This window comes from Bufo gargarizans, chromosome 3 (assembly GCF_014858855.1).
Source record: "Bufo gargarizans isolate SCDJY-AF-19 chromosome 3, ASM1485885v1, whole genome shotgun sequence".
Classification (NCBI taxonomy): Eukaryota; Metazoa; Chordata; class Amphibia; order Anura; family Bufonidae; genus Bufo; species Bufo gargarizans.
The window spans coordinates 420,290,463-420,306,738 of NC_058082.1; the positions used below are offsets into that span (position 1 = coordinate 420,290,463).

Here is a 16,276-nt window from a genome sequence, read left to right on the forward strand (position 1 = left end):
CAGCCCGGGCGTCATCCACACAGCACGACCATCCTGGAGAGGAGAGCCATCGATAGCGGTCACCAACAGGGTGGTCTTTGGTTGGATAAGCGGGATGCCAAGTCGATGCACCAAAACTGAGTCCATAAAATTCCCTGCTGCTCCAGAATCAATCCGGGCAGAAAACACATGGACTTTGTCTTGCCACTGTAGTGAAATGGGTACCATCACTCGAGTTGGAGGAAGGATAATAGCACCTAGGAGGTTCTCCTCTATGCCCCCTAGGTACATTCGTTTCCCGCCGACAGGAGGGGACAGGTCTTAACGAGATGTCCTGCTTTTCCACAAAACAGGCACAGACTAGTGGGCCTCTATTTTCTTGGAACATGTAAGACAATTTTCAGGTTATTATGTGCATGCAATGGACTAATTTTGTAAACTTGTGTACTCTGGTCAACACATATATACAGTATTCCCCACAAAATTTGGTCTGTGTTAGGAAATTGTGTCTCTGCATACTGGCGATATATTTTAACATCTGTTCAGGAGTTCTATAGTGTGTGTGTAGTGCACAGCGGAGCCATCGGATTCTATTTCCAAGTGTACACTGTGTATTGGTTTTAAATTACACAGGATGGACCTTTCCTTCTTGATGTCCGTTATGCTGTCCTTTTTCTGGTCTTGCTTGTTACTGTAATATTTTCAGACTGTACAAAAAATATATTTGGTGCAAATCACTCCAACTACCTCAACCATTGGCTTAAAATACACCAGTTCCAGAAAAAGTGGAACATTGCCTCTAAGGGAAAATATGGTTCCTCACTTGGGAACAACGCAGCTGTAATATAGAACATATGGACTGCATCCCATTGTACTGTGAGCAGTCTTGCCATTTGTTTAGACAAAACACCAGTGAGTAGGGCCCAGGAGTCGCACTGTATCTGAAAGACATTGGCGCCGTAGCTCTGGATTAAAGCCCAGCACCAAGTGCCATATGGTGCTTGGTCTTAAGGGGACAATATAGTTAAAGAATTATTATGCATCTTTTTACAGGATAGTAAGAACCAGTATGTATTCCCTGCTGTTTGGGGAGTAGAACGGAGATTTAGGCAATGTCCACACATGACTAAAATGCTGTGGATTTTCGTGCAGCAAATGTGCATCATTGCACAGTACACGCACAGTGGATGAGATTTTTCAGAAATCTCATCCACATGATGCATAAGAAAGGAGTTTTGTACTTTGAACAATCCCTTTTTTGTTAGTAAGATCCCACAAAAATAAGCTGATCACACAGTATTGTGCTGAACCCTCAGTGATCAGCTGTAACGTGTGGATGAATCACGCAAATGTTCTTTTCTTGCAGAGTTTTCCGCAACTGAAAATCAGTTCCATTCTCCTGAATGAGGCTTGTAGAAATCCATGTTCTTGCTGCCCCACTCAACTGAATTGAACTGATTTAAAGTCGCAGAAAATGTTGCAACTAAATCTGCAGCGTGTGAAGGCCTCCTTAGACTGCCTATGTATTTATTGCTCAGACATGCTCAGCCAGGGTAATAGCTGAATAAGAAAGCCGGTCTATTAAAGGAGTTATCTCATGAATGGGATTTATCCTCTACACACAGGAAAGATGATAAATCTCATATTCCAAAAATGGGGGGTCCCCAAATGTCCTGTCTGAATAAAGCAGTAGTGCGCAAGTCTGTCCACTCACTTCTATGGGACTGACGGAGCACTCTCTGATATAATGGCTTAATGTTGCACTTGAGAACAAGTTTTCATGCTGTCCATTAAGGCACCCACAATAGCATTACACATTTCACTTACATTGCTCTGTGAGGTGTGTGTCTGTCAAAACCGTGGGGTCAGGGGTAGACTGGGAAAGTAAACTGGCAATGGAAAAAAAGAACAACTTAGAAGTGGTCCTGTGTTGTAGGCAGGTCCAAACTGACAGAAAGCAAGCCAACACAAGTAGGCAGGGTCAGTAAAATACCACCCCAGCAGAACCAAATACCACAGTGCAACACAAAACACTGCCTCCCCCGCTGCAGCATTCAACTCTATCACTGTCCTGAGGACCGCAATACATTTGAAGTCAGGAGGGCACCTGTGGTCACCAGCCAGGTGCATAAGTACTTGATGCTCCTAGCATTAATTAGCATCATTGTTTCACATGCGCGAGTCCATTGAGGGAGTCGCGCTCCGCGCATCAGCATGATCCTCCGTTCTGGACTTGCAGGCGCGCACGGCATTATGATGATTTATAATGCTATGTCCCTCTGCTTGACCTTACTTCTACAGGATCATGGTGACATAAAGCTGTCATTATGATTCTGTAGAAGGAAGGTCAAGCATGGTACAATGCCTTGTGCTCCTGCAAGTTCAGAACGGAGGATCACGCTCACACACTGAGCGTGATTCCCGCAATAGACTCACTCGTGTGACACAGCCCTCAGATCATTATGTACTGGTCAATGGCCAAGAGGAGGGCTCAGGTGGCCCGCTGATTGTTGGCCCACCAGGAAATTTCCTTGTAGGGTCTATTGTCAGTCTACCCCTGCCTGGAGTACTTAATATATAACACTCTTTTGTAAACTACACAAGGTATAGGGTATTGCAGTGAATTATATTATCTGCTGCTTTACTACAGGATAGCGAACTCTGTTCCGAGTCAATGTTGCATCAGGTGACCTGCTGGCCGATGACCAGAGTCCTGTGCCATCTGTTGCTTCAGCCTGAGACTCACATTGAGGCCAGCAATTTCATTCCGGTGTATAGTTTACAAATGGGGGTCACCATAAAAATAATCCTTCTTTAACATTACAATATTTGTCCATTCTTACCTGCTGCAATGTACGGTAAATTATAAAACTATGCATGAAGTGGACTTTGACGTGGATTTGGCAAAGAGTGACGTTTCTAGGAAGTTTATTAAAATTTCAGCATTTATATATCTATTATTTCTATAGCACTAAACTTTGCAATGGACCAGTGGAATCAGCCACCGAAAACATGTATGTCAGTTCTCATGCACAAGGCATGATTTTGTTCATCAGGAATAAATGCTGCAGATGAATATTTTCATCTTACACTGGTCTTTTCTGGGCCGCTGTAAGTTGAAACTAGACTCAGCATACAATGCCTTATGATAGGTTTACACACGGGCAGATTATCAAAGAACATTCCTGCGAACCCTCGTTCCCGACAATCTGCCAGTGTAGAGGGGCAGCTGATCATCCGATGAACGAGCGAAACGCTTATTCATCAGGTGATCCTGTCGTTCGTGTAGGAACACTAATTATCATTTCTGGGCAGCAGATCGTGCTTTCTAAAGAGCAATCTGCTGACCAGTAACTATGCAGCTGTATAAGGGCGATTGATAGCAAAAGCGATCTCTCGTGCTCATACTGTGGAGGTGATCGCTGCATCTAAATGCAGCACTTTACCCCAATGAACAAGCAGCGGACTGTTGGGAAGAAACAATACCTTCCCTATAAACGGCCGCTCCTCAGCACATGTAAATCCACCATTAGACTCAGATCCAACCAATCAACATGACCATTTTTTGGTAAAACATCTGTATTGGTTGTCTTGTAGTTCCTCTTTATAGAACCGTTCGGTACTGCATGTTATGTATTGCCCTCTATTTACTAGGATGAGCTGCTCCTTTAGTTGCCAGGTGAGGACGACACCACTTTATTTTTCTGGTATACTGTATGCTATATAGGACACTGAAGAAGCTCCTGTGCTCATCATAGAAAGCGAGTTACAGCTTTCATCATCTATTCCAGTTATACGTAAGGACTTGCTTTATCTGTCTTAGTTAATTACTTATTTTTCTTACAGTGCGTCTTCAATTTCTCATTTTTTTTAGATTACATTTTTGGGCTTTGGAACCAATTACTAGTTTTCCATAGACTTATGGACTCAAGTTACAATGGTTACAACATACAATGTTTATCCCAGAATCAATTAAAACTGTAAATTGAGGGACCACTCTAATCTGTTCTTGAAAAATCACATTAGCAGAGGCTTCTTGAAAAAATAAGCTGAATCTTTTTTTTCCTCCTAATCCTGGACAACCCCTTCAAAGGCCATATGTCATATAAAAAATATTATACAAGAATACAATCAATAAGACTGCCGAAATAAAGTTATAATCAGAACAGCTCTATTTATTCAGCACATACACAGTCATACATTTTGCATTAGTGGTCAGTAATGGGCAGGGGCAGGCGAACCACTGCCCTCAAACACAGCTCTCCTTGGGAAGCAAATTCTTAATTGTACAGGTGCACAGCATACAGGAGTCCAAATTCTCATTGCATCAGCATTACAGGTGCCAACTTCAGTGATACCCAGGTTTCTTTATGTTTTAGAGAGATTGATTTGCAGACATTTTACTGCACTGTGAAGTTTTTCATGTTTTTTTCTGTCCCCAGTATTCTGAAAATTCTTTCAAGTACAAAATTTTAGTAAGAATATTATATAACAGTCAATAAAATTTCTTGGCATCCTATGAGTGCAATCACTGGCCTGTGCAAAGACATAACCACTATGGAGATCCCTTGCATGGTCCCCTTGTTTCTAACGACACAATATTATTTTTACATGTACTTATATATACTGACATTTTTATTTTCTTCATACATCTAAAACAAAAGCAGTCCATCTGGGTGATTACCATGTGTTCAATGTGGTTCATGAAGGCGAACCATAAAGTCAGAGAAGGATAGATTCAAGTGTTTCCCGGATGGTATAATAAAAGAACAGAGACCTATGGCTAATATACAATCTTCAAGCCAAATAATAATTTAACAGAACTACAAGCCCATATACAAACATTCTCTTATATAGGTCACTCTAGGTACAGTGGGCATTGGTCCTCTTATTTGTTAATATTTTGATATATTGTTACTGCTTTACTTCCTTCAAGACTGGATTTTAGTTAGGTTAAAGAAATTGCTATGCAGGAACAGCACCAAGAGGAGACCTAGCTGTAGGAATCAAATAAATACATTGAGAAGAATGATAAATGAAACATAAAGAAGTGTAAAAACAAAATACATACAGTATAAGTCCAATACAGCTGCATGAAAAAGGTGCTTAGATCGATCTGCACTGGTAAAGCTGTCTTAACCCTCCAGGATGCACAGGTCTAAGTTTCAGGGCAACCTCCTGGACATTTAGGCTTCCTCATGCTCATGTAGCTCCTTGTCATGGACAAAGCCATTTACATTACTAGAACCTATGCTCCAGCTCCACTCACAAAAAAATAAAATAAAAAAAGCCCAAACAAAACGGTAAGTTTAAGCTAATTCTGTATTAGACTGCTTCCCTTGACACAAGGTAAACTTATTAAACATACTGTAATTTTTCCAGTCTTCGTCTGAAACCCTTCTTTAGAAGGAAGACAGTAATTATTTGCAGTCTCTTGAATTCCCTTGGAAAAAAAATATAATATATATTAATACCCGCTGTCAATTAAAATGAAAACTCCTTGAGCTCGTTTCTGGTTACAATAACCTTATCAACAAAACAAGGCATTGTAGAGAGCAGTCACCATACCGGTGATACATGCGAGGGTTGAATTACTCAGTGTGGTTTAATTAGCCATTTGGCTAGCAGAACCAAGCTTGAACCAGCAAATCTTCTCCCGACTGAGGTCTATATCTCGAAGTCGAATGGTAACCTCTCCAAGGAGGATATTTTCCCAAAATCCTTCTTCACTGAGCACCGTCAGCCAAATCTCACGTTGCTGAAGGTCTCCTTTAGGAATCCTATCATACACCAACTGTGAAATAAAAATAAATATTTTCTCAGCTTAAAGGCCACTAAACCCAAAATACAAACAAAAAAGAACTACGTACAAAATGTAACGTAATCTCCTTTATGTGTCTTTGTTATTTGCTCTTGTTTCGTCAGATGTCACAATTGCAGACCATGAAAAATACAACAGAAAATCAGTGCACTGTTCTCTCAGGCTGCAGCCATGTAATCTTCCCCTCTGATGCTAGTGCACGAGAGCCAGGAAGTATAGGAGGAGGGGGCTGGGTTTAGGCTGCATCATTTTTGTCTACACAGTTAGTGTGGCCATTTTCTTGGAAAGAATCTCCTAGTTACTAATAGTACAACATAGATTTGGTAACATAACTGGCCATAGTGCATACAGCCAAATAGCTAATCTGCCTAGCTACACAGTGATAATTCCATGCTTCAATGCATAATTGTGCAGATTTGCCTTTCAGCAGCTGTTCAAAAGCTGGGTAGCATGTGGTGGTATGCTGGAAACCAAACTACATATAGAGTATATACTCACGGTTGTCCTGATATTAATATTTATGGATGTAGTGTATACAGAATTTATGTACCAAATGTAACCTCCATTACATCTCTGCAGAAGTTGTTATCCAGCTTTCGCAGACTGTCGAATTCCAAATTTGCCTGATAAATCCCTTCATGTAGCTAGACTAACTTGCTGTACAGGGTCCTGGAAAAGCTCAGTGACACCGCTGTAGAGCTGCATTGGTGACAACAGATTCTGTTCCCCTGGTACCATATGATATCAGGGCAACATTGTATTTTATATAACCAATATGCCCCCATCACCACCTCACAGAGATTGTTACCCAGCTTTCCCAGACTGCCAGTTCAGCCTATTTATGAATTAGTAAATGCCCAGTATTGTAGAATACCTAGAAGGATTTGTTAGCCACGAGCCTGGAAAGGCAGCGTTGAAAACCCAGTGACAAATTCTGCATACTGTATCATAGCTAGACAATTTTGTGATTCAGGGTTATGGGAAAACCGGGTGGAAAATGAATGATTATAATGTGTGATTATGATAATGTGAAAGTGCTGCAGAATATGTTTGCGCTATATAAGTGAGTAAAATAAATAAATGATACGGACCTATGCCATGGACCGCTAAATAAGTCTACGTAAATAAATTATTCTCCTTAGTCCCAAATAATGTCATAGCTAGGCAGAATTGCCATTCAGGGTCCCGGGAAACCTGTGTCACCAGCATATGGAGCCATTATAGAGTCTGCAGAATACTAAATCTAGCAAGATAAATTCCCTTCCCACTCCTAAACAGTGCCATAGCTAGGCAGATATGGCTTTCAGGGTTTATGAAAGCTGGCTTACTAACATGTGGAACTGAAATAGACTACAGAATACTAAATCTACCAAGATAAAGCACATTTCCTACTCCTAAATAGTGCCACAGCTAGGCAGATTTTAATTTCAGGTTCATGGGAAACCTGGGTTATTTACTCTATGTATGGGTAACATTATATGGACAGTGTGTACAACTCTACAAGACTTCTAATCCAGTCTCCAACACTGATGAATGTCAAATTTTACTAGACAGTGGGGAAATCCCTTCTGGCTCTACAGACAAATCCCTATATACAAACTTGAGATTCGGGAAGCTGGGTAGCACTTTCTGTAGTGTCAGTGGTCTGGTACTGTATAGTATGTCTGCATACATATAGGGGGAGGCGTTTTAAGAAGCTGCTAATGTTTTGCAGTTTCCGGCTCTTTTACACTGCTCTGAGTGTCCACTGAAGAGAATAGGATGTTAAGCACCAATGCAAGATCTGAAGCGGGGTAATCCATCCATTATGTGCCATTTATAGTACTGTTGTCCTCTTATGAGCAGATGGGCCTTTCAACCCCCTCAGCACCAACATCTGTGTGAGAATGGTACCTTATACCAGCCTTATTTCCATGGAGGTAGGGCAGGGAATTACAGCTTGTAAGCACATCTAGGCAAGTACTTACCATTTCATTATAAGTTGGGTTGCATGTTTTCTTTGCCACTTTAGTTTTCCTCTTTGTTGTCTTTTGTGGATCTGGTAATAGATAGATCTTCACATACGGATTTGGCTCATTGTTATCCTGAAGGGGCTGCTCAGAGACAAATATACAGTATTAGAAGGGAAGAGAAAACACTGTGTGTGGACTTTTGAATAAACATTCTAGATATTATGTTTTAGAACTATTTATATGGAGAACAAGGTGCAGTAAGACAATACACGGAGAAGATGAATCCTGCCTTCCTTTAGTGTTCCAACAATAGCACAAAGCATTTCAATTTTTGCTCAGCTCTTTAACCTCCCTGGCGGTATGATTATGTCAGGAATTTTGTACCAAAAGTGGTACAGTGGCACTTTTCTGAAGCCATGTTATAAATAAGCACAAATGGCAGTAAAATGGCAGGCAAGGGGCACTTTACAGTGATCAACTGTCAGATCTCAGGCGATACAATGCAATCCTCTCAGATTAAAATGTATTACCTTTTTTATGTGTGTGTGTCACTTTATAATTTTAAATTTCCCGCCCAGTTCCGCTCCCATGCGCCGCAGGTGCTCGCAGGGAACGTAACCAGGAAGTCAGATGCCGGCCCGCGCTCTCGCCTGCGATCACAGCGGAGAAGGTAAGGGGACTCCGCTGACAACTTTTCAATGTTACCCCGAGCGTGACTCGGGGTTACCGCTCCTGGCAGCGGAAATTAACCCCGAGTCACGCTCGGGAATACCGCTAGGAAGGTTAAAGAGCATCTGTCAACAGATTTGTAGCTATGAAACTGTCTGACCTGCTGCATGTGCACTAGGCAGCTGGAGGCATCTGTGTTGGTCCCATGTTCTGGACTGGGAACTTAAAGCAGCACTGGAAAAAAAATAATCTAAAAAGTCCAAATTGACAAAAGCCACTGCGACACAAGTAGGCAGGATCAGAAATACCATAACAGTATTAATATATGTATATGATCCTCTAGGAGCAACGGGGACGTTGCTATTACTTCTAGAGGCTCAGCTCTCTCTGCAACTGCTGCACCCTCTCCACTTTGATTGACAGGGCCAGGCAGTGAAAATATCATCACACCTGCTCCTGTCAAAGTGGAGAGAAAACAGAGCCTATAAGTGTAACAGCAACGCCCCCGTTGCTCCTAGAGGCTCATTTGCATATATTAAAACTTCATTTTTCACAGCACTGCAGGCACATATGAACATGGGACCAACACGGATGCCTTCAGCTGCCAAGTGCACATGTAACAGGTCAGCCAGTTTCATAGGTACAAATCTGCTGACAGATGCCCTTTAAGTAACTAGCATATAATTCAGTTTCAAGAAGTAATGTTATATCCTGAAAGACGCCCTGGGCTTTCCTTTCACATTTATTATATTACAGTTTCAAAAGTGTAAATCCTTTACAACACAACAGTGTACACAGTGGGTACACCATTTTGGAGCAAACCGCACACTTGTCTAGTAATGCTACTGCAGTTTTTCTGCTCCGCTCCCTACTCCAGTGAATTTGCAAGGGGAGGATCGTACGGACACAAGCCGCAGCATGCACCGATTTGTGTCCGGCAGGTCCCCCACTTGTCAGCTGGATGTGAAAGGAATGTCTGTCGGACCAGTTATACTTTAAGTGGGGCCGGCGGACATTCCATTTGCATCCAGCTGAGCCGGATTCGGTTCATTCCGGCAGGCTGTTCTCTGACGGAACAGCCTACCGGAATGAAATACGCAGATGTGAAGCTAGCCTTAGGCTGCATTCTCCATTCATTTTCAGACCTGGTGGTATTTAGTCTGTAACCTGCTCCTTATTTCAGACTTTTCTTATGTGAGCATGTCCCTCCCAGTAACACTCGCTGTACTGCAGGTCTGTATGTTAACTTCCCCTTAATGATACCCCCTCTTGGGGATCTCCTCTCACTTTTCCTGCCAGTCACTGATGTTGAAACTATGTGATTCCCTGTAGCTCTCTGCTTTCTCTGTACCGTTGTACACAGCCTATGTGATTCTCCCCTGCAAACCTAGTGTGTGCTTTCATCCCTATCTACAGCCTAGTATGGTCTGTCCACACTGATAACTTGGATGCTTCTCCTCCTCTCCACACTCTGATCTGTGGTGTACATCATCCCCTCTCTTTTTTTTACTGTAAACTTTCTTTTTTGTATTTTTCTAAAACACTTTTTTTTTTGTCTCCGTACAGGGACTTCAACATTTCAGGGTCTGATCCCTGTTTCAATGTAGTGCAATACATGCTGTACTGTACTACATTGACTATCAGTGTAATACACCAACAGTGTGCCTGTGAGACCCAGGCTGGGTCTCAAACACTTTCGCACATGGCAGACCCTGAAGCCTTTGCGTGGCCTGGGGTTGCTACGGCAGCCATCGCGCCCCTGTCATTGCAGCGCCGGGGGCCAATGGAGAGGCAGGGGGAGTCCCCTCCCTCTGCAATCCTCTCATGTTCTGTGGTCAGTGTGGATCGCGGAATAGGGGGTTAATCCACCGGCATCGGCATTTACAGGGATATCGTGGGATACAGCAGGTGCCTGGCTGTAAGTCACAGCTGGGCCCCTGCAGCTCCGGTGCCCGCCCGATCATCATGATGTACTTGGATATCGATTTACTAATACAGGGGTCGGCAACCTTTTTTTGTACAGAGTGCCGATTTTTTTTAAACAAATCAAAAGGTGAAGCGCTCGTTGTGCCGAGCCATACGGGAAAGAAATATAACACAAATATGGCTTAAAGAGGTTTACAACTTTTCAAATAGATAGTAAGGAATCCTCCTAAGGGACCACTATATGGGGGACCAGCCCCCCCACCAACCGTACACTTACACTGACAGTGGGGAAGAGCAGCCCTCACTCATTTTAAGTGACTGAGGGCTGCCCTCCCCCACCGACATACATTGGCACCCCATATACTGGTGACCCCCACAGAGCTGCACCAATCACACTTAGATCTCATCCCCCCACAAACTAATCACATTCCGACCATCCCCCCCAAAGTAGTCAGTTAGCTTGTTCCCCATCCCCTCCAGAAATCATTTTCAGGCTCATCACTCCTTCCTCCCAATCACCCAAAGTAGACGGAAAGCTGGTTTCCCTTCCCATAACCAGCCTCCCCTATCCCACCAGCAATATTGTTAAGGCTTACCAACATCCCCCCTCCCTCAATCTGCTCATTCCCCCATCTCCCTAAACTCACAAACCTGCCCCCCCATCCCAATCTTGTCACATGCTTGTTCCTCCATCTCCCCAAGCTCACCTTCCTCCGGCCACCGCAAATCTGGCCATATGCTCATTCCCCCATCTCCCAAGTTCACATCCCCCTCACCAATCTGGTGACATGCTCTTCTCCCCAAGCTCACCTTCCTGCCCCCCAGTCCCGATCAGGTCACATTCTGGTTTCCCCATCTCCCTACCCCCAATCTGGTCACACACAAAGTCTCAGTACATTTAAATACCTCTGGCAGCATTTCTGGCAGTCCTGAGGAGGAGGAGATGCGCAGCGGCGAGGTAAAGTAGCGTTTAGGACGCGTCTGAAGATCTTTATGTACGGCGGCGGGGCATCCAACAGATGGCGAAAAGACTGAAAAGTCTTGCTGTCATTTGGTAACAGCTCACGTGCCAGCAGAAAGCGTGCCGCAGGTTGCCGACCCCTGTACTAGTACATCATATGTTGCAAATGGGGTTAAACTAAACCGCAGCGCACCTTATACTGACAGTTTTCGACAATGTATCAGTACAGGTAAAACTTACCAATCTTGAGTCTAGGACTTGACATTTTTTTATTTAACAATAAGGACAGTATTATTATACCTTTAGGGCCTAACAATGGTACAATACCCAATAAATCGGTTACTGTCAGTCTCTGTATCACCTGTACAGTTGTTGTCTTTACTTACACAGGTGCAAGGTTTTATTCCCCGGACATTTAAATGTAATATGATAAAAATGTTGCAATGTAAGGTCACACATTCTCCTTCACTGGCACTGCCTGTACCCCTGTGAATTGCTTCGTCTTGCCGCTATATGTTGTCATCACAATGCAATACTCATAGAAAAGCAGCTGATGTAATTTACCTGGCTGTGCAACTAAAGAGCAACATTCGTATACCCACAGGGGACTGTATGCCTGGCACATCCAGTTCACTAAGTAAACCTTATTGTTCCACAGCAAATGGAAGCTATTGCCACAGCTAGGCTTTCAATTCTGTGTTATTGAGATTGTACCACATACACTACTCACAAAAAGCTAGGGATATTTGGCTTGCGGGTGAAATTTATAGAAAACGTAAAAAGTTCACACTACAGTGATATTATATGATGCAATGGCGATTTCCTCATCTCACACAATTTATTGTAGATTGATGGTCAATTGACTTTTTATGGCGACCAGGAATTTAATAGCAAGGAACTGGATGACGGAATGCCTGCCCCATATATTATTTGAATGCCCTCACGCACCAGGCTGATTAAGACATAACAAAGTAGTGCCCTCCCCAATATGTTTCGACACCTCTGCAGCTATATGGCTATACTTTACTGTGTCCCATTCCCCTGATGACACTGCGGAGGTGGCGAAACATGTCAGGGGGAAACTAGATTGTTAAAGGGGTTGTCTCACTTCAGCAAATTACATTTATCACGTACACAAATTTAATACAAGGCACTTACTAATGTATAGTGATTGTCCATATTGCCTCCTTTGCTGGATGGATTCATTTTTCCCATAATTTTATACACTACTCATTTCCAGGGGTTACGACCAACTAGCGATCCATCAGCTGTGGCCGTGCTTGCACAGTATAGGAAAAAGGTACAGCCTCTCTGGTGGCCAGGACAGTGGGAGTGTGCAAAGGTCAGCGATTTTTCCTATAGTGTGCAAGTATGGCTACCGTTGCTGGATTGCTGGGTGGTCGTAACCACTAGATATAAGCAGTGTATAATGTGATGGAAAAAAAAAATGAATCCAGCCAGCAAAGGAAGAAATATGAAGAATCACAATACATTAGTAAGTGCCTTGTATTAACTTTCTCTCCATAATATATGCCATTTGCTGAAGTGAGACAATCCCTTCAAGTCTTAATCAGAAGTGTGTGAGGGCATTCAAAGAATATATTGGGCAGGTGTCCCAGAGGCTGATCCTCATAGCAGTAAAAAGATGAAAATCTGAGAATCTTATGATTGAAAACAGCATTTAGTTACATGCCACCACTACCACAGTTGTTTTTTTTACAAATAGCACCTTTTTTTTAGTACGAAAATAAAAGTTAAAAGGGTTTTCCGGGATTTTTATGCTGATGACCTCTCCTCAGGAGATCGTCATCAGTATCGGATTGGTGGGGGTCGGACACCTGTATTTCCTCCCCTTGGCCCGAGGTTTCTTTTTTAGTGAAGTATGGTGTCTGTAATAATATTGAAAACAATGTGAATTTACCAGGCTACGGATATGCATCACCATGATGAACAGCTGTTCATTCTTATAGGAAATGGAGAGTTTGACTTCCCCTCCAACTTTACCCACTGGAACGGCCCATGTTGCATCTAAAACACAAATGAAAAGGTATATTTAATAAATGCACTTTTGGAAAAGAAAAAAGAAAAGATGACCTACAATTGAGATGAGAATGACAACGTATAAACTTTATTTTGGGCTTTGCAGCAGGGTATATGTAGAGGCAGGGTCACATTAATACTGGTTGGCATCTCCCCTTGCTACAATTCAGGCTGCCACTCTGCACGTGCGGGATATCTTCCTGTGAGAGGTCTTTCCAAGTGCTTTCAACTTGGACCAGTTATTTAGATAGTGGTTGCTTGCTGCTGTCCATGGGAGATCTTTCGATCCATCCAGTCCCAGATATTCTTGATGAGGGACAGATCTGACCACTGAGCTGGCCTGGGGAGCTGCTGGATTCCATGTTGTTACCTCCATGAATACCAGGCCATGGTAGCTAATGGTGCATTACACCATGGCACCTGGTGTTGGTCCTGTGTGTCTCTGTACTATGCATGATGGCAGTAGGCGTTCTCCAGCCCACCTGTGAACTCTGATATGGCCATCATTAGTACCAAGGCAGAACCTGCTTTCATCACTTAACGCTATTATTTACCATTTATTACTTCTTCAGGGTGAATAGGAGGGCTGGAGAGCACCTACTACCATCATGCATAGTGTGGAGATGCAGTGTTTCAACCAGAAAACAGCCACCCACACCCTGACCACACTACACAATGTGCTCTCCTGGGTATCCAGCAAAACTGACCAGCACAATTGCCATATAACTCCCCATCGAGAATGTCTGGGGCTGTATGGGGCAATGGATCTCCCACGCACAGCTTCCAACAACCACTTTGGCTGAACTACGAGTCACAGTTGAAACAGACCACAGAAGGATATCCAGGATCTGTATGACTATTACCATTGCAGAGTGGAGCCTGTACTGCAGCAAGGGAGATGCCACCCAGTAAGATAGTATATGACCCTACCTCAACATATACCCTGCTGCAGTACCCAAAATAAAGGCTGCACCACCTTGTGTGATCATTGACCAAGCACCACAAGTAGTTTGTACTTTGTCAATCTCAGCTCAGTCACATTAAGTTTACCAAGTATTTTTTATTTATTTTTTCATTTTCCGCTAGTGTGTATTTTATGAAAATAAGCAATATTACATATTTGCAGTAAAAGCATGACATTCATAAGACCAGAAAGTAGGCAAAGAGGGCCTCATTTGTGATCCTCATAATGTTGCATTACGAGGGGGATGATGGACATCAATATGGAGTTTGGTCCCCTTTGTGGGAAAGCATTTGACAGGATATTGGAGTGGAGTTTTGCAATTTGTGCCCATGCAGCAAAACAAAATTTTTATTTGTGGGGTCAGTCAGTGTAAGAGTTCCAATTCATCCCAAAGCTCTTTGATGGGGTTGAGGTCCGGGTTCTGTGCAGGCCAGTCAAGTTCCTCCACAGTAACTCGTCAAGCCATGGCTTTATGGAGCTTGCTTTGTGCCAAGTTTAAAGTTACTGAGCCATACTGCTACTATTGTTTGTATATGGCGGTTGTATTTCTGTGTGCCCTGACTTTATGCACCTGTTTGCAATGGGTGTAACTGAAACACCTGAAATGAATAATTGGGAAGGGTGCCATCATACTTTCTTTCTTATAGTGTATAGCCCTTTAAATGTGTGAGCTTCACAAAATATTGTCTTGCATCTTGAAGGAGTATCTCAGCTGTAGCTAAATGTAATGATATTTTTCACTCAGCGATCCTTTGCTTTTGCACACTTTGAATCCATATGCAAATGAGCAGGTAAGTGCACCGAGGGTGGCCCAAGCCATTCTGTGTACCCTTGTTTCTCCCGCTTCCTCTGCCAGCCCCTCCCTTCTTGATTGATAGGGCCAGGGGCAATAACCATGCAGTAATTTGGCTCTGTCAATCAAGGAAAGGGAGGGGGACTGGCAGGGAAGCAGAAGGAGCAAGTGGTTTGGGACCACCCTCAGTGCACTTAACTGCTAATTTGCACATAGATTAAAAGTAGTTTTAAGGATCACTAAGTGAAAGGTATCCTTACATTCAACTGAGCTAGCCCTACAAAGCATTGGGGGTAATTTATCATAAACTGGTGTTTTATGTGGGTCTATGATATACCCTATGCTGTCTGGAGGATGCGCCTAATTTATGCCGAAGCGCACTCCTTGTCAGAATTTAGGCACATCCTCCAGCAGTCCAAGCGCCTAAAGGGAAATCTATGCCAGCTAGGAGATGGCGTAGATTTCAGTCTTCTTTTATTCCAGAAAACTGGCATAACAGAAAATAAATATACCGGGCCCCCTGGCCCTGCCCCACCACACCCTATTCTCAAGAAAGTGGCATCACAGAAATGCCACTTGCGCTTAAATTTAGCCACAATGGTGTTTTAAAAGTCGCAAACACGAGGGCTACAACCTTTTTACTACAGAAAACTAGCATAGGGGGAATGGTAAATACCCCATTGTGTCTAGTTAACAGTCAAATTCCTGGAAACAGACTCACTTTAATGAATTTAAAGAAACAGTGATGGGAAGTAAAATCATCTTGACAAAAGAACATGTCAAAGAAAAAAAGGATGATTTTACCTGACGGTCTATGTGCTACCGTGCTGCTCACATTCTTTTCATCACGAGGTAAGGAGTGGAAAAAGGTATAAACCAGATCACACTGTAGAAGAAGACACAATTGGTTATGTATGCAAAAGCCAAGAAACTATTCACTAACCATTATGTTGTCAAAGGCAGCATACTGAGCAATGGACTACCAGCTGTATAACTGCTTTACACTGAAGGTGATACATTTAGGGTATGTCTACATGGGACATCATTTGCAGTGGAAAAATCTGTGATAAATCCTTTAAAAAAAAAATGTATGTTATATGTGTATTGGTTGCGAATTTCACCCTGTGCATTCCTGTGGTGGAAATCTAAAGCATAAATGGACATCCTATGG

At 42.9% G+C, this 16,276-nt stretch overlaps 1 protein-coding gene across 1 annotated transcript in view; it reads right to left on the minus strand.

The window, feature by feature from the left end:
- Window positions 1–4,128: 4,128 nt before the first annotated feature.
- The window catches only part of PIK3C2B (phosphatidylinositol-4-phosphate 3-kinase catalytic subunit type 2 beta), a 141,401-nt gene continuing 129,253 nt past the window's right edge, over window positions 4,129–16,276 (minus strand). The window contains exons 30-33 of the mRNA XM_044288410.1: window positions 15,910–15,991; window positions 13,230–13,336; window positions 7,768–7,893; window positions 4,129–5,773 (exon numbers count right to left, since the gene is read on the minus strand). Of these exons, the coding sequence (XP_044144345.1) occupies window positions 5,585–5,773; window positions 7,768–7,893; window positions 13,230–13,336; window positions 15,910–15,991 (504 nt within the window). The 3' untranslated portion in view covers window positions 4,129–5,584. The remainder of the gene's footprint in view (window positions 5,774–7,767; window positions 7,894–13,229; window positions 13,337–15,909; window positions 15,992–16,276) is intronic.